Source organism: Pogoniulus pusillus, chromosome 36 (assembly GCF_015220805.1).
Source record: "Pogoniulus pusillus isolate bPogPus1 chromosome 36, bPogPus1.pri, whole genome shotgun sequence".
Classification (NCBI taxonomy): domain Eukaryota; kingdom Metazoa; phylum Chordata; class Aves; order Piciformes; family Lybiidae; genus Pogoniulus; species Pogoniulus pusillus.
Window position 1 is genome coordinate 10,274,243 of NC_087299.1, and position 21,127 is coordinate 10,295,369.

Below are 21,127 nucleotides of genomic sequence, written 5' to 3' on the forward strand. Positions count from 1 at the left end.
AGTAACCTAAGCTAGGGAAGAAAGGAGATTAGGATTAGGTTCCTGTGTCAAACATAGTGGGCCTGCGATGCTTTGAAACACTGGGCTTGTAAAATGATATTCTGGAGAAATAGAGGCAGTTAGTGAAAAGGGAAGAGTTAAAGTTGAGACAAAGTATTTGCATCATCTCAGAGTCCCTTTGAAATGCTCTCATCTTTGGTACCCTGTTGCAAGGGCAGTGAAGTAGGTCTGGGTCTTCAATAAGATAATCCATTTTCATAATCAGTAATCCCACTTTCAGCCTTTTTTATTTCTTTGTGCTGATAAGGGTGAGAAGCAAAAAAACATGGGTGTGAGAATTCAAGTTCTCGTTATTTTCCTGAGACTCTGAGAGGTTTCAAGGCAGTGTGTTTTTGTTGTTTTTTGGGGGTTTTATTTTGAAGTGACTAACTTCTACTTTTGGTGAAACTTTTAGGACAGATAAAGCTCCATGACACCTTAAACCAACTGAAATCTTTCTGGGCACCAGAGCTGAAAAACATCCAGAGTAACAGACAAAAGTGAGTGAAATGATGAGTAGCAGTCTGAAGGATGCTCAGCAGCAACTGGAACTGATTTCATGTGGGATTGGAAGAAAAAGGGTTCTCAAGAGGATGCTTTGTAGTACATTGCTGCTGAAGTAAAGCCTAAACCTTTGTGGAGTCAGCCTGGTTGGTTGTGAGTTTTCACACACTCATCCAAACAGGAGTAAAATGACTGTGCTGAAAAAATGTGTGTTTCTTACTGGGAACTCTCTTCAGTTGTATCTGTGGAGAATGTGGTGGATGGATGGGGCAGGGCTTGGACTCGTGCCTAAGGCTTTGGGGTGGTGAAGAGCTCGCTGAGGGCAGCCTACGTGACTCAGGAGCCTGTGTTTCTGCACAGCCATCCGTGTACCTTCTGCATACCTTCTGTGACAACCCTGATGTGTGCAACTGACTTGCAGAAACCCAGCAGCTCCGGGACTAGTGATTGACGTGGTTTGGTTTTGTTCTTTCTTTCCTTTTCTTTCTTGGGCAGCCCCTTTCCTCCCCCTTCCTTCTGAATTGTTTTCTCAACTTGCTTGAGCCTCAAAGCCTGCCTCCTGCTTGTCTTGAACAGATGGAATGGCTCTGGACTGAATGAACAGATAAGGAGGAAGACCAGGTTGGATCCTGGGAGAATCTCAGCCTCCAGAAGGAGCAACTTGGCTGCTTACCCTCCTATGCTGGGAGCTAGAGAGATTTAACACCACTACAGATGGCTGCCAGCAGCCTGGCACTGGGACTGTGGCTCTTGCTGCTTCTCCAGGATATCCAAACCTTACCACAGGTAAGCCCCCTCAGAGTGCATGAGTCTGGAGAGGTCTGGGAGAACCTGGGCTTCAGAACTGTCTTGCCTATATGCTGGCTGCTGGGTGTCCACAGAAACAGGTTTTTGTGGTTAAACAGAGTGGTGAAGGTATAGAGTAGAGCTGCCAGGAGAGCTTGTCTTCTCTGGCAAATTTGCAGGTGGGAACAGGAGATACGATCTCTGATCCGCATCTTTTTCTTGGCATTGATGCCCTCACTGCACCTCCAGGAACAACACAGCCTGGCAATGAGGAAAGGTTTGATAGAGATGGGGGACTGCTCTGGTTTCTTTGGGTGAGTGGATTTCTTTTTTGCCTGGATGGCCAGGTGCTCTGATACAGGCACTTTCCTTGCAGAGGTTGATTCTAGAGGGCTTCTGTTCACTCAGATGATGTGAGTTGGGGCTGGCAAATTGAAAGGTATAAGGGCAAATATAATAATAAAATACATGCCTCTTTATAACCACCCAGCCCTCTGACACTGGCTTCCTCTTGAATGGGCTATTATTTCTGTATCAGATTGACTTAAAATAGACATAGCCTGTGTAGATGCAAGCTAGCTCTCTGCTCAGATCATATCATCTCTTGTGGGTTTGCTTTGCCACCACCCCCACTTAACTCCTCCTCTCTAGTGGATCACGAGGCAATGAGCCCTCAGCCCCTGGCATAAATCCAGGTAATTTCTCTGTCTCTCATTCATGCACACACGTTTTAAAACAAAAATCACTCAGAAAGCCTCCTTGCACAGGTAACTGCATGTGGAGTGGGATCCTGAAATTGGCCATTTTCCCTAGCAGTGGAGACAGGAGCATGTACTAACCAGAGCCACCTGCCTGTGCGCTGTAATTGGAGGATGTAACACATCACTTGTGCTGCCAGCAGATTTTTTTTTACCAGAAACTGGCTCTAATTAGATCTTTGAAAATAACTAAGTCCTGTAACCTCTTTCACTTGAAAGAAATCCTCCTGGCTCTTTTTGTAAGTGTAGGAGTTTGCCCTGTCTCTTTAGTTGTAAATTCCCCTCCCACATTGCGACCTTGCTCTACTTTGCCCTGCTTATCTCGTCTGTCATTGTCTCCTTCCTGAAACAGAATGATCACTCTTCTTCTGTGGATTGGTGTCTGCAGTCCTTGCTCATACAAGGAATATTTAGAAGGGAATTTTAATAAGTTTGTCCAGTCTGCTGAATGCAAAATGCTTTAGGAGATATGTGACAGGGGGAGGAAGGGAAAAAAAAAGAAAAAAAGAAGATATTTTTGCTGTGTGACATCAATTTTGATGTTCTGTTCACAGAACGGGGCGTGGAGATGATTGGGCTTTCTGATATTCATTGTCAGCATTCAGACTCACTGAAAAATCATCGGTGTGTAGAATCAAGGTGTAGATCTTGCTGGGATAAGCAACTGGCTTTTCACTGGCTTTCTGTCTTGTCTCTCACAGCAGCACTTGCTTTTACTGCTACTGCAGTAGAGATGACACTGTTTAAAGTGAGCAGATCACAGCTTATGGGTCATATTTCAAACCATGTCTCACCTGAGTCTACACTTTGGGTTTTGTTTAATACTTGGTTAACTCTCACTTGTTAATAACGTCTTTAGTATCAAGCAGATGAGGCTTGACTACTTGAAGCCTTAGATCATCAGCTTGCTTTGTCCTGGATAGAAGCTTGAGATGCAGGTGCCTGTTTTGCTGGGTGTTAGTCAGTTCTAGAATAGCCAGTGCTGGTAGAAGATTTTTTTTTTACTGTAGCATGCTTTCTTCCTGACTTACAGCTCATTTGTAGCAAGCTGATTTCTTACTCTGCCTCACCATCACTTTTTACTACGTGCTCAAAAGGCCACAAATAAATGAGTCAAACCTCGTCCTGACTGAATTGCAGAGTAGCCCCCTAAATTCAGCACCATCTTTACAAGTGCCATTATTTAAACTGGGATACTAGACAAGTTTATAGATATGAGGTAAGTGAGCAGAGCTACAAAAGGTCTGTTTTCTGAAACAAATGCTCAAAAGTAAGCAGCAAAACCCCAAAATGCTTTGCACCAAGTCTGTTTGCTTTATTTCATTTGGTCTTGATCTGCAAAACTTAAAAAAGATAAATACTTAAATATTCCTCTGTGGCTCGCATAAAGCAGCATTAGCTCTGCATTGTGTCCTTGTGTCCAGTCCAGATCAAATCAATTCAGATGCACAAGTAATGTCTGTGAGGCTTCCTGTTGCAGCTGTGCCCATTGGCAGATACCTGTCACACAAAGGGGAAATGCTGTTCCTGGCTACTCAAGGCCACCAACTTTCTTGCGCTGAATTTAATGCAAGTGACTGTGACAGGATGAGTGGTTCCAGTGCAGCAGTATCCTGAAAATCAACCTTCCAGATTCAGAAAGCAGAGTTTCCAGTCAGATGAATTCCTAGGAGCGATTGATTCATCCCCTGGAGACACAATTGGTCTCTCTTAAACTATCAGGAGTTAGAGGGGAAGGAAGCCCTGAGTACAGGCAAGAGGGAGGATGTGGGATTGCCCCTCTGGGTAGCAAAGAGCCACAGTATTAGCATAGCTGTATTAGGCCGGCATTGCCACTTTGCTAGCTTGCTCTTAGCACAGACACATCCATTTAGAGTCTCCCCAGTGTCAGCCGGAAGGACAGAGACCTACTGTCCACAGCTCAATTTCTCACCCATACCCACCAAACCTTTGTGACCTTCCTTGTCTTTTAAAGGGTTCTCTGTAGTCCACAGTGATGGGCACAACTGTAAGTACCACTGAATGGTGCTGTATGTCACTGGGGTAAAAGTGGCACTTCTTCATCGAGGCTGGGTTATCTTTTGAGAGAGGGCAGGGGAATGTACAATGCCTCCTTCCCTTTTCTCCAGGAAACTCGGGGAAATGATGCCTTACAAAGTGAAATTGTGCTACAATTCTGAGTTCCCTTGGCAGAGGCTGGGTTCTGTTCTTGAGATTGAGACACTGATGGTTTGGGTGTTCCCTGCCCCTCCCCACTTCAGAAATCACCCAGATTAGACTCAGCCAGCTCTGGAAATTTGAATGAAGCTATTTATTTACAGCTAGCAGGATATACAGGCAGATATTTACAGTATATAGAGTTATAGACAGAAATGTACAAGGTAAAAGGTAACACAGAAACACAACTCCCCTCCCAGAAACCTGAGTCCTCAGGAGGGGCTCCCAACCACCCTTCCACCTTCTCCCACCCCTCTCAACCTTACCCCAGTCCCAAGGAAGAATGGAGGTTCGGCCAGGGGGTTAGGAAGCAAAGTGCATTAATCAGAGAGACGGCAGAGAGGCTAGAGAGAGAAACACAGCCCAGAGCTCCCAAGCAGAAGTGCCTTATCTATGTTTGGATTCTTGTTCTTGTACATCTCAGCAAGCCTATGAGTGAAGTAGACATCACCATTGTTTTCTCTTTCACAGCCTGTGATCTAATCCTTCTCACCAAAACATTCTAGCTAGGCTCAAACTAGCACAGAGACATAAGTGTATAAGGAGGGACAGTCAAAAGCTGGAAGAGAAAAATACTTTGGATGGTAATTAAGCAGGATTCTGAGGCTACTACATTTCATTCTGTTCCTTGAAGAGATGGGGAGAGTTTGTTCTGTAAAGCTTCCTGGAGATTTCCTTGGCAAAGCAAGGCCACATGCTAGTTGCTGCTGAGTGTGGATGATGCCCTCCCTTCAGAGTTTCTAGGCGTTCCAGGAAAAAGAGCAGGGAATGGAGCAGAAGTGAAAGTTCTTAAAGTCTTTCCCCACAAAATAAGTAGTAAGGGGCAAAAAACAAAGTGAATCTTCTCTCAGTGGCTGGTGGACAATTTCTGTGACCATCCTGGAGCCAGGAGAAATGGCCAGTACTGAGCAGAGAACTCTGTAGCACTCTGGCTTTTGTGAGCTCTGCACACAGGTGCCATTGAAAGCAAGAAGGTGAACCTCACACCTCACCCCAACTCTTACAACAATGGGTTTTTGTGAGGTGACATGTTGAGGTTTCGTGATGTAAGGCTGAAACTTTTTTCTGTCTCCTTTGCATTATTTCCACCCTTAATTTTGAGAGCTATTTGTGAACAACCAGGACCTGCTAAATCAAGCCTTAAACTTCAGCTCCTGTCAAACAAAGAGTCTTAATTTAATTAAACTGGTTTTGCTCTGGAAAAAAAAGTAGTTTTAGTAGTTACAGTCACACAATCCCAAGACAAAGTAATTAAGTCAATATTTTTTTCTGAGACAGGGTTAAATTTCCACTGTCATCCTAGAAGGTATTTAAAAAGGATTCTTTAACTTAAGTTCATGCTAATAAATGGGATAATCATAGAATCGTAGAAAGGTTTAGGTTGGAAGGGACCTCAAAGCTCATCCAGTTCCAAACCCTCTCCATAGGCAGGGACACCCCACACTAGAACAGGTTGCTCAGAGCCTTATCCAGCCTGGCCTGGAACACCTCCAGGGAGGGAGCATCCTCAGCCTCCCTGGGCAATCTGTGCCAGTGTCTCACCACCCTCACTGGAAAGACCTTCTTCCTTACATCCAGTTTAAATCTCCCCTCTGTCAGTTTAAACCCATTCCTCCTTGTCCTGTCATTACAAAACCTTGTGAGTTGTCCTTCCCCAGCCCTCCTGTTGGCCCCCCTCAGATATTAGAAGGCTACTCCAAGGTCTCCTCAGAGCCTTCTCCTCTCCAGGCTGCAGAGCCCCAACTCTCTCAGCCTGTCCTCATAGCAGAGCTGCTGCAGCCCTCTGAGCATCTTGGTGGCCTACTCTGGACTGGCTCCAACAGTTCCATATCCTGCTTGTGTTGGGGGCTCCAGAACTGCACACAGAACTCCAGATGGGGTCTGAGTAGAACAGAGCAAAGGGGCAGAACCCTCTCCCTTGCCCTGCTGGCATTGTCCACTGTGGAAGACTGACACTATTTTGTACTTAACCATACGTGTTTCATTCAGTATTTATATTGCTTAGGTTTGTCCAGGCACTGAAAAGCAGAAATAGATGAGAAATATCTTTGTGCTGAGATTTTTGTTGGCAGTGAGAGCTGTAGGGCCACATAGGCTTTTCCTTCCTGCTGTGTTCTTCTTGACCCCTCATATCACGAAGTGTCACTTTTTACATTTATTTTCCTTTTCCTCCTCAGTGCCTTTGGGATTCCCTCCCTTCTCTTAAGTGATCTCTACTCTGATTAAGGCTTGACAACAGGGACGTTTTCTTCAAAAGCTTCCACTGTTGGCTACTATCATCTCAGTCACAGTGCCAGAAACCCAGCAGATAGCAGGCTCCTGCAGTTGCAGCTGTTGAGCTGTAATGCAGCTCAAACAGGTCAAAATGCTCAACATAAACTCTAAGTAGTGCTGTATCAGAACTGAGCTGGCCTGGTAGCAGGTGCCCCAGCAATTAAACTGCCAGTGCTGGCAGGATAAGTGTTTACAGCACTGTTGGTGACAGTTTGGACAAGATTTGGCAAAAGCAACAAATCTAAAGCTGAGAACCCAGTGGGACTGAAGGGAGAGTTTGTACTGTGTGCCTCTATGGAGTATCTCTGGGCTTCTCTGCTGTTACCACCACAAAAATACCCATAGTTGTAGATGGCATTGGGCCAGTACAGCAAAGACTTTAAAGTAGCACATCTAAGGCTGTGGAACAGTAGAGGCAGGAATGGAACCTTAAGCTACAGGTCCTTTTCCTGCCCTCAGCCTCGTGATGGCCTCACTATCACATTGCTGTGGGTTTATACAGAGGTGCAAGCCCAGGAGTGCAGTACTCAGACTCAGGCATTCAGCCTGCCACTTGCATGCTTACCAGGTGAAGATTAAAAATCAGATTTGTGTTCAAGCTGCAATTTGTAGTAGGCTCAGCACTATACAGAAAAGGTTTATTTATTGGTGTTTACAAAGGACAAGCTGGTCCAACAGCCTTAATTTCTGAGAAGTTACACATGTAAGATGCTTCCATAATTCCATGGAAATCTAGTGCTTTTTTTGGCCAGGTCACTGAAATGTTTTTCACTTTTTAATAGCATTGGTTAATCAGCATTAGAATATTTCCTGACTCCAGCACTCAGCTGTCTTTCTACCCAGGAACAGCAATACAAGTATTTTGCAGTCTCTCCACATTTATGTGACTTTGATGGTTCATGTCTAGATTTCTGCTCTTAAAAAGGAGTAGCCATCAGTTGAGCAGCTAAAAAACACATCAGTCATTTCAGTTGGAGTCTTCTGTGCAGAGCTCTAAATAAGGTGATGGCCAAATCAAGAAAATGCATAAGGTAACTTTCCAGAAGCACTGAGTTGTGAAGGGAGTGGGACTGGAAAATAGGAAATCTAGAATTATAATTCCCTGTGTTTCATGGTGAATAGTTTGCTAATGAGAAACACTGAGCTCATCAAAATACAGGAGCAAACAAGGCAATATTTTGTTGCAAACCTGTGCTCTAATTCCCTTTTCCACACTGCCAGCTTTGCTTATGTAACTGATATTGAGCTTTTAAGGCTGCAGTGCTGGAGGTATGTGGGCTTGGTTTATGTTCAGCTCCTTACCTTAGACTGTGCTGCCTACAAAAGTCAACCTTTATGCTCAGTTTAAGAGCAGAAATTTCCATCATTGCATTGCTGTTACAGGTCAGATTAGGACTGAAATAACTTTAAGATCCAGAATGGTAAGAATGGGGAGATGATGGTTGATGCTGAATATTAACACGTGCTTTATTTACCACTGTAAGGATCTCTAGTAAGTTTCATGCTCATGGAACACTCCTACTGAACAACTGGCAACTCTTGGCGAAGTTTTGCAGGGATCTTCAGAAGACTGTTTTTCTGTTCAGAAGACTTCAGTTTGTTGGGATCTTCAGAAGACTGTTTCTCAGACATAGAAACTGTCATAATGTTTTAAAATGACTTCTTTTTAGAACAGAGCACCTTGGCTTAGCTCAGTAAACAGTAAAGGTGACTACAGAGCTGTGCTTACAACTGGAAAGCAGCATTTGTTGGGAAGCTGCAGAGGACAGGCATGGTGCATCTGCCTGTAGTCTCTAGCTGCCCTCTTGTGGAAAGGAAAAAGTAAAGGTTGAGTACTTGGGTGTGTTTTCCTCATTCGTGCAGTACATATGCAATGTTCACGCAGTAATTTATCACAGCACCAGGTGTAGTTCGCCATCAGAATTTGCACTGCTGTAACTAAGGGCAGAATCTAATCCTAACCTCCAATCAGGAGATTTTAGACATGGTAACTTTTTGAAAAGCAGACCTTCTCTCACACTTTACAGAGACTGCTCCTTTATTCAACCCCCAAAAAAGACTGTTATAAATAAGCTGTACACCTATCTGCTGCATAAATCAGTTAAGAATTCTATTCTCACCCCGTTTTCAAATTCAACACCATTTCCAGCCAGAGCTGGTTTCTCAGGAGAGCCAGGAAGAGAAGATGAAGGTTTTGTGGTGACATCCCATGGCTCTGGCAAAGAAACTGAGCCTGTGTGGCTTAGTGGCAGCCAGGGTGCTGTTGTTTCTTGCACTTTCTTTATAGAGCTAGTTAATTCATGTCGCTGAGGTGACTCCTGAATGACCCTTTGACTAGTGGCTGGTCTCCTCTCATTTCCTGTTATTCAGTGTAGCCTCAGAGTAGCTGGCTAATCAGGGTGCTTCTTCATGCAGATGCAAGGAGATTCCACTTCCTTTTCCTACAATCTAGGGCTTCCTCTTCAGAAAATTAAAATGCAGGGTGCATGTTCATAAGCTTGGTGTGAGTCAGGCTGAGCAAGCAGACATCTGCTGTCTTCTCTGTGCACTGAGCTAGAAAAAATGCTTACAGGGAGGCTGTGTGGCCCAGTGGTTAGTGCGGAAATGTCTCAAAAGGGATTTCTCAGCTCTAGTGCTGCAGCTCTGTGCGACCTAATGGTTTCAATATGCTTCTGTTTCTTCTCCTTCTGTTAATTTCCTCCTCGACTGAAAGTTTCTGTTTTCCGATGTGACCTGGGGCAAGTTAAACATCTTCTGTGGTTTATGGTCCTGCTGTGAGAAGAACAACACGTTAAACAGGAGAATACAGCTATGAAGGTAGTCAGGTTGTAAGATTCAGCACTGCATACAGAGGCAGTAGGAGCCAGTAGGTGTTGTTTCAAAGGCCAATGGGAAATTCATCTGCTGAAAGTGAGATGCAGGCTTTCTGAAAGATGTCACTGTTCTACTACCAGTGTCACGTGGGAAAACCTCTGCTGTGGAAGCTGCCGATTGAGTCTTCACCAAAACGCTTATACCTTGCAGCAAATACTGAAACTGAAACTCAGATAACAGTTTTAGGGGATTATTGAGGGAGATGCCAAATTAAAAAGTCAGATTTTCTCATCAGGAAAAAGGTAGTACTGTAATTTCTCAGAAATTGAGAATATTGAATTGTTGCTAAATACACTAAACATTGCAATCGTTGCTTAAGCATGCAGGCAATAGGAAGAACTGCACTGGGGAAGGCTGACCTTTCAGAAAAGCCCTAGCAGTCTCCTTACCATCTGCAACTACTGTCACTTGAGACAGAGAATGGGAGCTGTTGTAACACAGAACTAACTGGTTTCTAATTGTGCCTTTTATGTGTTTCAAACTCCAGACATCATTAACCCCTTCTCGTTCCTGTGATACACTTCAGAACTGGTTCTATGATGAAACTTCGCGAAGCTGCTGTTACCGGTGTCCCTCAGGTTAGTGTGTTTGTAATGCTGCCAAACTGCCATGAAGCCTTTCTGGGAGAGGCAGCAGGAGCCCTGTGTGACTGTACCCGAAGGAAAGTGTATTTCCATGAATCACTCTCTGATGTGTATCCAGATGTGAAGTTGTTCACCACAGCCCGGCTCCTCTTCGGTCTGAACGCAAAACGCAAAGAGTCTGTAAACTGCAAACAGGATAGCTTGCTAGGATCTTTTATGTGATTTTATCAGTTGACACTTTTGACCTGGCTAGAGCCAAGCAAGTCTAAGAATTCATTTCAGCCTGCTTCAGGGTGTGAAATAGTGCAGTGAAATTAGACTAGGTAAGTTTCCCATCAGAGACAAAAAGCTATAAAATGGAGGTATGTAAAATCTGCCGTTATCCTTATAGCCAAAGCAGTTTAGAAAGTGTCACATCAGAAAGGGAGCAGCACTTGTCAGGGGACACAGTGAGCTTTGCAGAAAGCTGCTTGTGACTCAGAGGCCCATGAAGTCAGAAACAGGAAACACCTTGGGTAGATGAGTTCTGGAAATGTCTGAAACTGCCCCTGCTGGCCAGAAACCCCCACAGGGAGTGGGGCACTTCGTGGTGCTTCACCATCAGCACTCTTTTCTTACAGAAATGTTTGCTGTTTTGGTTTTTTTTCAAGGGAGATTTTGGACATTTATTCGTACCCTAATGATAAAGAGAGTTTTAGTTCCTGGTTGTTGGCACTGGGGTTTCTGCTGGGATATCTTTCACTGCTGGCTACACCACTAGAAGTTATATAAGGAAAAAGGGCCAAAAGGTGGAGAAACTGTCCTATATAAGAAGAAAGGGGACAGAGATCTTTTCTCCTTTGAAAAAGCTCCTCTACAATGACAAATGTCCTGGTGAGGTCTTGTGAAGAGCAGAGATCTGCATTACGTCTGGCTGTAGAGTCACCCATCTCAATCATCTCACCTCTGCTTATTTTTGAAATGAATTTCTTTCCACATCTTCAAGCCAGTCTTGGACATCTCTTCACATCTTCCAATGCTTCCTTCACTGGAACAAACTCATGAGAATCCTTTTTAATTTTAATCTTCCACCATTCCTTCAAGCAATATCCTGTTCGTGGTACTGCCGCTGGTACTGATTCAGCTGCTCACCATGAAGCAAGAGAAGCGTCTCTAAAATTCCATGTAATCAAAATGGAGCATCACAAACTCTTGATACAACCTGGCCCACAGCTGTAAAGCTTCCAGTCTCAGTGTGCTAGCCCACATGCAAGCTATCCTCTGTTTGAAGTTAATTTTAAGCTCAGTTTCAAGACAGATTTCAAACTAGACCTCAAAAGATCATTCTCGTTGGTTTCTGCAGTTAACCACATCTCTTCTCATGTATGTATTTCTTGTGCAGGGAAAATAAGACTTCATACCTGGGTTATGAGGAGGACATTTTCTTTCTGTCATCACCCAACAAAACATTACCCTCCTATTAGGGGAGGAACTGAGACTTTCATGGAAAAACAGTGGTATATTGCAGAGGAGCTGATGTTATGCAGAACTCCCTATTCCACTTCACTTCTATGTCTTTATGGTTTTTTACATTTTTAGTTTGGTTGGGTTGTGTGTGGGGGTGCTGTTGGTTTTAGACTCTAAATCAGCTATCCAGCTCCACAAGATAGTGCTGCAGTCAATACTCATGCACAGATCTTCAGGAGTGAGTGAATGCACATGCAAAAGAAAACCACTTCAACCACTTACTTAATCTACTTGCTTTCAGCACAATGTTCAGTAGGTGTGATGGCAGCTGATATTCCTGCCGCCCAGGCTTTTTCCTGGTTCTTGGGCTATGAATGGAATCCAGGGAGAAGAGCACCAGAAAACTTCCTTAGTCAAGCTTCAAAGCCATTGCAGCTGGGGCATGCAGCCCCCGAGGCAGGGACCCATGTGTGCAGGGAATCTCAAATGACTGAAGTTAGAGCTTTTGGCTGGCTGCGGAAGGAAGGAAGAAATGGCACACATGTGCAGACACACGTGTGCAGCTTGACTGCTGACATTCAGCAATCGACCCCCACCTTGATGTCTACAGTTGTCTCACACAAGTAGTTTTGAGGAGGTGGGAGTGATGTGGTTCACACTTGTCTGGTGGTATTTAGTGAGCCAAATATAGCACAACTGTTTTTACCTGCACTCCTACATCATGCTTGCCAAAATGCAGAGTAGGTGAGTTATTTCCCTGCCAGTTTCTACCTCCCTGGTTAACTCTTTGTGCTTGGGTGATGCAGGCTGGACGCTGAAATTGACGTTTGTTTCTCTCCTGTGTTCCACCTGCAAAACGTTCAACTCTTCCTGTCTTTTTGTTGCTGCTTTAGTTTTTACTTTTGCTTCTTCAACTACTGCTGTTCCTTACCCTCTGGTAATTATTTCCACCTCCTGGCAAGGCCAACTGCTCAACTTGTGCATGCTGCATGTACACAGAAGGTCTGTGATATCCAGGGTACTGTGACTGCAAACTGAGCAATGAGTCTTGGTGAGTTGGGAGTGTTGATCAGAGAAAGTCTGTAGTACAAACATCCAGCATCACAAATCCATACTTATGTAATTTGACTTAAGGGAAAATGAAAAAAAAGGAAAATTAAACCATCTTGCAACTGTAAAAGCAGCAGGATTGCTCAGAAAGTGATCCACAGCCAACCTGCTGGGGCTATATATGGCATGGCACAAGTACCAGCTTGTAACCTCCTGCTCTGAACATGATTGCCCCTGGAGAAATCTGTCTGCAGCTATGTGATTCTGACAGACTTTGGAACAAAAAGTGATGTCTTAGGTAGCAAAAGATGAGGCCTTGGTTGCTATAGCCCAGAAGAAAACACAAAAAATAATTTCCTGGGGACTTAGCAATGGCAGGACAATGTTGTCCTCATTGCAGACTTGGTGGTCTTTTCTAACTGTCGTGTCTCTTGTGCAGCAGTGTCTGCTGCGATAGTGTCATGCACAGTGCTGCTGTCACAGGACAGACTGGAAAGGGAAAGACGAAAGCAGGGAAGATAAACCAAATGACAGGAACAAAGAGAAGAGTGCAGTAGCGTCTAAGTGAGCATACAAGAGCTCTTCAGGAGGTTTGTCTCCTGTGATTCTGAACATGCATCATGCACTTTGTTTTTCTTCTCCAGGCTCTGTTAAAAAGAGAGCATGTCCTAGAGACTCGGCTGAAGACTGCATGAGGTGTGGGCCTGAGCAGTATGTGGATGAAACATCCGCAAAGCCACAATGTCACGCTTGCGTATCCTGTGCAGGTCTGTTTCCCCCCACACACAGTTACAGTCTGTCTCTCTCTCTCCATTTTATTTGCATTTTCTTTATATTTTATTCACTTAGACCTTCCAGCAGCAAAATTACCCATTCTTGGTTACTGATTTAGAGAGCAAAATGAAATGGTACTTTGCACATTATCAGTGTTGCTTCTTGTGCAACCTGGGACTACCAAGAAATTCTTCCATCCAATCCTGTCCAAGTCTGCTTTCTGCCTTACATTGCAAGCCATTGTCTACCCAATTCCCCAGTTATTCATGACTTAATTTGCCATCATGAAGGGTGGCAGCAGCCTGTGTTGCTTCCAGAGCCTTTGAGCTGGTGTCTGCTCAGCTTTGGCCCTCTGTTTCTTCCTCACAGAACCTGAGCTTGTGGAGAAAAAGCCCTGCTCCTTCAATGCCAGCCGCGTCTGCGAGTGCCGGCCTGGCCTCTTCTGCCAGACATCTGTGGAGTACAGCTGCTCGCGATGCCAGAAGCACACTGTTTGCAAGCCTGGTTTTGGAGTCAAAGTCAGAGGTGGGAATTCCTGCCTGTCTAGATTACCTTTCCAGACCTTGGCCATAAGCCTAGATCCAATGTGTTTTGGTCAGTCAGTCCTCAGTGGTTGTTTTCCTTCAGGCACCTCAATGAATGATGTCACTTGTGAAAAGTGTCCTTCTGGGACCTTCTCTGATCAAAACTCCAGCACTGACACCTGCAAGCCCCACACAAAGTAAGTCCATAGTTCTTTAAGTAATTAATTGAAGTTAATAAAGGACAAAAGGGGACACCTGTGGTTTCTGGTGCAAAGTAGACACATTTGTCTTGGAGGCAGGGGCATAGCTTTGGGCCTGTGTGCAGAGTGTAGAAGGTCTCTCTTTATACCTGTTGCACAGCTCAGTATGGAGGAAGGAGGGAAGGGAGAATTCCCCTCTTGCTTCTTTTTCTGTTTACTAAGCACAGTGGGGTTATGCACACGGGTGAGTATCAGGTTTGCATCCCGGTCAAGAACTAATGCCACAGGGGTGAGGAGAAGGTTAATGACGTTTTCACTGAAAGCAATACGTGCAGGTGGAACAAGTGACCAAAGGAACCTTTGTCACTTGGAGAACACTCTTCTCTTGTACCCTGGCAGTTTCCCTCTAGCGCTGATACATGGTTCTCTTTCCTTCCCTAGCTGTGCCGAGTTAAACAAAGTAGCACTAAGTGAAGGAAATGCCACACATGATCGGGTTTGCATGGACCTCACCCCAAGCACTTTGCCCATGAGATTCAGCAATGACACCAGTAACTCTGACCTGCAGCGGTTTAAGGAGAGTCTGGTGACCACTGTTAGTATCCTTTTAAGTGCCACAGGAACTGAAAATCCCAGTTCAACTCCTGAGGAGAAAGCTCTGGCTAGCACTTTTCCCACTTCAGCCAAGGGGGAGACAACCACAGCAGGTAACAAAGATGAAGCATTTACCCTGTCTACCTGTTTTATTTGGCTCTGTCGTTGGGAAAGACAATTTTTATGTAGGAACTTCCTGCAAATCCCCTACTTGTCAAATGGTGTCCATGATCTATGTCCAAACACATAGGTGTACTGATAGTTCCCCTTTGCCTTTTCCTAACCTTTCCTGTTCTCCCTTTCCTTTCTGTGCTACAGGTCCAGTTCTGTGGGCAGTGGTTCTCCCCGTGGTAGTGCTGCTTGTGGCCATGCTGTTACTCAGGAAATGGAAGGTCTGCAAGAAGCTCATCCGCAAAGCAAAGAGTGAGTGTTGAAGGCTGTACCACAGAGCATGTAGTGGAGCACACAGCACACAAGTGTGTGCCAGCTGGGAGCTCAGAGATCCCAGAATTTTGCAGAGGTCGTTGGGGAAGAGAATGTTGAGTGCAGCCTGGTGAAGGTGGGCCCGACAAGGGTCCTGAGGAAACTCTTTACGCAGGATGTTGGAAAACATGAGAGAAAGACTGAGGCAACTGTGAATTTATGGGGGGAGATGCTTAAGCTGAGTGAGGAAAGGGTTAACCGGTGGTTTCTTTTCTCAGCACAGACACTACTGTCATATGATGCCTGAAGTGGTTTTTGAGTATTTGACGGTTTCTGGGATCGTTCTGGACTTTGAGCTTGAGAGGGAGAGTGATTTTGATTGATGATGACTCTCTGTAGCATTGCCCAGAGTTAGGCGTGGGGTGTGCCTGCAGAACCACATTCCCGCCTGTACTGAAAGCAGGCTGTGCACGTTGTAGGTTGGTGGCAGGCCTGTGGGTGTGGTGAAGCTGTTAGAGTCTGTACACTTCATGCTGAGTTTCGCCAAATGATTGATTTCTTCTATCACCATTTCCCACAAATGCAGGCTCGAATCTCGGGATCAGTAACCGATGGACCAAGGAATTGTAATCCATATGTCTAAAGAATAAGAGGATAGTTTAAATATGGGTCTTTGTTTTATGGAATTTCAGTTTAAATCGTGTCGTGTGTGTCCCTGCTGGCGGGCAAGAGGCCAGCCCTGCTGCCACTAGATGGGGCCTTTCCCCCGCGGACGTGAGCGGTGGCGGTGGGTTGGTGCTTCCCGGGAAACACTCCCTGCGTTCCCAGGTACCCAGATGGGGCCGAGGCGTTCAAATAACGCCGGTGTCAGCCAGAGCAACCTGCACAGACCGTCACATTTTGCCCATTACCTAATCCTCTCTCAGCGCTTCCATTTCCATTGACTCTGTTCTCTTAGGTTCTCCTAATCGCCACACACCAGAGCTTCTTCGGCTCATTTATCCAGGAACACACTGAAGACTTCTAACATGCAGCTTACTTTTTCCAGAATGGCATTTTATCTTCCTTACTTGCCTTACACAATAAAAACTGGCACTGTGCAGCATTATAGAGATGTGGCATGGAAAAAGAAAGGTGGCTGCATGGAATTAGGTAGTGGGCCTGAGACTGCCTACCTTCATGGTACTACAGAAGGATGCTGTGCACTTCCTTCTTCTCACCTCTCTTCTTTTCCCAGTTTTCTTTTCCTCCATTCACAGCATCACAGAATGTCAGGGGCCAGAAGGGACCTTGACAGCTCATCCAGTCCAACCCCCCTGCAAGAGCAGGATCTCCTATACCAGACCACACAGAAATGCATCCAGGCAGGTTCTGAATATCTCCAGAGAGAGAGACTCCACAAACCCCCTCCACAACATTCCCTTCACCTGACCACACAATGAACTGATCCAACTTGTTAACCCAATAGAAAGATAGGAATTTATTTTGTTTAACAAGCTCATCTCCTGCTTATCTAGAAAGTTGAATCAGTTCATCAGCTCATTAGATGAACACCAGTTGTGTTGTGAGGAGAATGGTAGAGATGGCCACAAAGGGTTTTGGAGGGAGCTGAACCTCACAATCTTGGCTGCAGTGTTTACATCAACCACGCCACGTAAGTGTCCTCAGTGGTAAAGGAAGCATGATGCATGTGGGTGGGCAGTAGCTTAGGACGTGGTTGGGTGATCTTTCAGAGCAGATGTTGACATCCTTGTGCTTGCTGTGAATTTTCTTCTGATAATTTTTCCTCTTTCTCTCACAGGTTCAGATCTGGTGACCAAGCATACAGTAAGTATGAAGAGTATTCCCAAACAAATCACTTCCCATTCCAATGTCAGTAAGAGTGAGGTACATTTCTGCAAATTCTTTAGCTGAGAAATGCTATTTTTAAATATAGCCTTAAGTGATGTAGGAACCTAGTTTGAAGTTCCTCTGTCAGTCAGGTTCTTTGGAATGTTTCATTCCCTGTGACAGTGGTGCTGTGAAGTACATTATGTTATTCTGACTGCCACAGAAGGGTTCTGTAGACCTAATGCAATTTTCACATTCACCCCACTTCTGTTCTCCCCTTTGTATTGGTAGGAAATTACAACTGCTGACAGAGGGCCAGAAGGGGAGGCGTTAATTGACAGAACCCTGCCTTTGGAAACCAACAACAACTTGGTCTCCAGCACAGAGAAAGCATGTAGTCCTGATCTGAGTCTGGTTGATGTGACCCAGAGCAGTGGAAGTGCCCCAGACTGCCCAACCAATTCTCCAGTGAGAGACCACACAAACAACAGAATTGGTGAGTCCTGCTATTTTGTGTTCTCTTTTTTCTCTTGCTTTTTAATTGTTTTCAACTATGGCCACTTAATGTCACTCTGAGACCATCTTACGGGTTAGAGTCGAACTCTCCCCCAGTGACTTACTGTATATCTGCCCCAGAGAGAGTAAATTCACTACACCTCAGGATTTGGAAAGTCAGAAAACGAATTTGTATTTTTACAGTTAAACTAAATATAGCAGTATAGACAAAAAAGAAATTATTGCAGAATATAGCAAGCTTAGAGGGTGTGAGGAGGGAGTCAAGTGGCAGTGAAGCAGCAGCCAAAACAGCAGTGGGGGGAGATAGCAGCAAGTGCAGCAAAGCAGCAAGGGGTGGATCCAGGCTGTGCTTTCACACACCTAGATAGAAAGCTGTTGATGCTCCAGTGAAATACCATTAACTTACTCATCGTTGCCATTTTATGGCCCACCCCTGGCATGTTCACCTCTTCACTCAGAGACTCCAGTACTTTTCCACTTTACAATCAGGGTCTGTTTCTCTGTTCCTAATTTTTTTATGTCTGAGCCAGAAATCTAGCTAGAAATTTAGCTCAGGCCATCACAGATTGTTAGCAAGCTGCAGAGTGTCCAGAGATTCTGAAAAATGGTGGGGCTGAACTTCCAGGTCCTTTGACACACAAATTTTGGCACATATATTCCTCTGAATCTAATGCTTTCTTGGTTTTACATCTGCCTTAGTCACTTTGGACTCTGACAGGAAAATGTTCTTATTCCTCTTTTTTTATTCCATAAGATGTAAATTTGCAGAAGAAATTTGAAATCCAAAACAAGTTAGCTGGAAAATGATGCTGTAATACTTAACAAGAATTGTACTTGACATGTCTCAGGCTATCATCTTCTTCTCTCGGTTTCACAGTAGGAGCTTGAAATTTGCCTCCCATGACACAGGGTAGGAGATGAAATCAAACAAGGAAGCTTACTGACAGGAGGAGAGCTGTCATCTGAGAGTACATGAGACATTCTGGCAATGTTTCCAAACCCAGTTCTGAGGTTATTCAAGCTGACCTTTCCTTACTGAATCTCCTTTCTCTTTCCTCTGTGAGTGATGGCCTTAGGATGAATGTGGTCAATTGACTTACCATACCCAAATATCTCCAAGCAATCGCCAACAATAACCTACAGGGCTTGGTCTGCAGCATCCTTCTGAATAAAATGCAGTGGTCCAGAGTCTGTTCTACCTTTTGTAAAGGAGTAAGAGTCAATGAGTTGGACATGAGATCCAAGTCTATCCTAGAAAAAAATATAGGTTATTCTCTGCTGGAAAGAAACTTGACCTCAGATATACTGCACAGTGCTGATCTTTGCCCAAAGGCTGTCTTTAATGCAGATATTGATGCTTCTTTAAGCTGCAGGAGCATAAAACTTGGATAGTCCATATCAATTTTCCCTAGATCCCAATGAATTGCTGCTTATAACTGACACTTGTGGATATCTTACTGTCTCTTCTAATTTGTTAATGAATTCTGTGTTTTCACAGTGAGGGGCTTGATCTGCATGCCCCTGATTAAAATAAGAAAGGGGGAGACAAAGGAAAGAAAAACTGAGTGCCAAATTAAAACTTTGCAGGAAAAGAAACCACCTCTGGAGTCAGCAGTGGTTAAATATGCTCAGCACTATTTTTTTCCTTCCTCAGAGAACTTGTACATCTTGAAGGCCAACACTGTTATTGTGGGGTCCACTTCAGGCAAGAACTGTGCTGCTGGGGGATGTGAAAGCAGTGTTGATGGCCGGGAAAAAATGGAAGAGGTACTGGAAATGCACTATCCAGAGCAGGAAACAGAGTGCTTCCCAGGGAATGATGTGATGGTTCCCGTGGAAGAGGAGGGAAAGGAATTTCATCACCCCACCACTGCCACTGAGAAGTGATAACCCACTGAAGAGGTGTGTGAAACTACAGAAACATCCAGTGTGACACTAAGGCTGAATCCATGACAAGAGAGGTGGACACAGTGACCTAGGTTATCTGAAAACTCCTAGAAAACACCGACACACATTTAAAGAAGCAGTGCTGGAACCTAGCTCATCTGACAAATGAGAGGACTGTCTGAACCCTTGGCCTTAATAGCTGACATCAACTATATCTCTTTCCCTCTGTCTCCTGGTGTCACACCGAAAACTATTTAAAATCAAATTAGACAATTTGGAGGACATCTGGATGCCGAGTCAGCCCTCCCAGCTTGCTTTCTCTGTGTGAAGGAATGAATTAAATACTCTGAATACTGCTATTAGAGGTGAAAATTCTGGTCAGAGTTCTAAGCTTGAGACTCAGCCTCCTTTCATACGCTGTTTCTATGCCAGTATCAGAAACACTGCCATTTTTGTCGTACCATTGCAACGAATGGTATTTTTCTTCAGGCCTCAACTCCTGACTGAAAATTATGACAATGTCACTTTTCCCTAACACAGGCAGAACTCTCAAGTTTGCAGACTTTGTGTTCTTGAGGAAATAGGATGCAAAGGTGCCATGCAGACTCAGAAAACTGAACTAAAACTAACTGAATTCCACTGTGCTTCAGGCCATTCTTTCTATGTTTTGAAGTCTGACTCATGGCTTTTGGCTACTTCAGATCATCAGCAAGTTCAGAAAATGGTTTCTTCCGCTGGAACTGGCTGAACATTTGGGTATCAGATGAACTTCTGTCTTAGACCAGCGTGGAGTCTGTCAAAAGGGAAAAGAAGAAAACAAATGAGTTTTCTTCAAGAAGGAAGGATGAAAACCAGGCACAGCAGTTATTTCTTACAACGTCATTAATATCTGCTTGTTTTAGAGTGACTAATAACCATCAGGGTGACACTGATTTGCATAGCCAGGCTTTAAAAGAAATCTTTTTGTCGTCAGCTGGCTTATGTTATGCTACTCGTGAGTCTTTCATGTTGCTAACTGTACATTTAATAGTGCTGACTATATTTTTGCACAGGACAATGGAAACGAGCAAGATGATGAAGTGTGTCTTAGTAGCCAAAAAAAGGAACCACAAACCCAATGACTTGCTCTGTAGTTTTACCCTGGACAGAATCTTGTACTGGCAGCAGTGCGAGCCCAGTGGCTTTTGCCTTTGAACATACAGAAAGGCATAACAAAAGGGTATAAACCCCATCTTCTTGGGCCAGACTGGTAATATGAGCCCAGCGTTTCATCTCTGACAGTCACAGCAGGAGATGTTACTTAGGAAGAGCACTCTGAGCCTGGTTAATGTCTGCCATTTGCATACCTCATGATTGGATTAAGGATGTTAAAGAGTTTGTCCCAGCATTGAGTATTCATCCAATCCATACTAGCATGATTTTTTCTTAAGCCTTTTGAATTTCCTCCATAAACACTTCATGTAATTTTCTCTGTAAGCAACAGGTTACAGTGACCATTCACTGGCTAAAGAAGAACTTTTACCAGTTTGAAAGTGACCTCTTACCTCGGTGAGTGCTCCGAGTTCTGTATTTCAGAATTCAGTGCAATACCGAGTTGCTTTTGCAGTTCTTGATTGCATCCTCCTCAGCCTCCAAGCTGAGTTCCCACCTTTTTGCATTTCTCATGTAAGTTAGGTGCTTCACCTCCTTGATTACTTTGATAGTCCTTTTCCACATCTCTGGCTTCACTGCTTTCTTCTGGACATCTGGAGGCCAGGATCATGCACTGTCCTGAAGCAGGCTGAAGTTTTGAATAGTGGCAAAATGATGCTTTCCCTTTTGCTCTCTCTAGGCTTTGTTTGCCTCCC

At 44.4% G+C, this 21,127-nt stretch overlaps 1 protein-coding gene across 1 annotated transcript; it reads left to right on the top strand.

Moving 5' to 3' along the window:
* Nucleotides 1-909: 909 nt before the first annotated feature.
* On the top strand, nt 910-21,105 carry TNFRSF8 (TNF receptor superfamily member 8). Its single transcript, XM_064172184.1, has 11 exons — nt 910-998; nt 1,120-1,329; nt 9,940-10,030; nt 13,177-13,299; nt 13,676-13,831; nt 13,934-14,027; nt 14,472-14,737; nt 14,943-15,047; nt 16,849-16,874; nt 17,169-17,373; nt 19,048-21,105. The coding sequence occupies exons 2-11, from the start codon at nt 1,258-1,260 to the stop codon at nt 19,278-19,280; spliced, it is 1,371 nt and encodes a 456-aa protein (XP_064028254.1). The 5' UTR covers nt 910-998; nt 1,120-1,257; the 3' UTR covers nt 19,281-21,105.
* Nucleotides 21,106-21,127: the final 22 nt, after the last annotated feature.

Excerpts from the sequence above, each read along its gene's own strand:
- TNFRSF8 (XM_064172184.1), top strand. The coding sequence starts at position 1,258 with ATGGCTGCCAGCAGCCTGGCACTGGGACTGTGGCTCTTGCTGCTTCTC. Across the intron at positions 10,031-13,176 it reads CTGTTACCGGTGTCCCTCAG|GCTCTGTTAAAAAGAGAGCA; the intron begins GTTAGTGTGTTT and ends TTTCTTCTCCAG. Across the intron at positions 13,300-13,675 it reads CGCTTGCGTATCCTGTGCAG|AACCTGAGCTTGTGGAGAAA; the intron begins GTCTGTTTCCCC and ends TCTTCCTCACAG.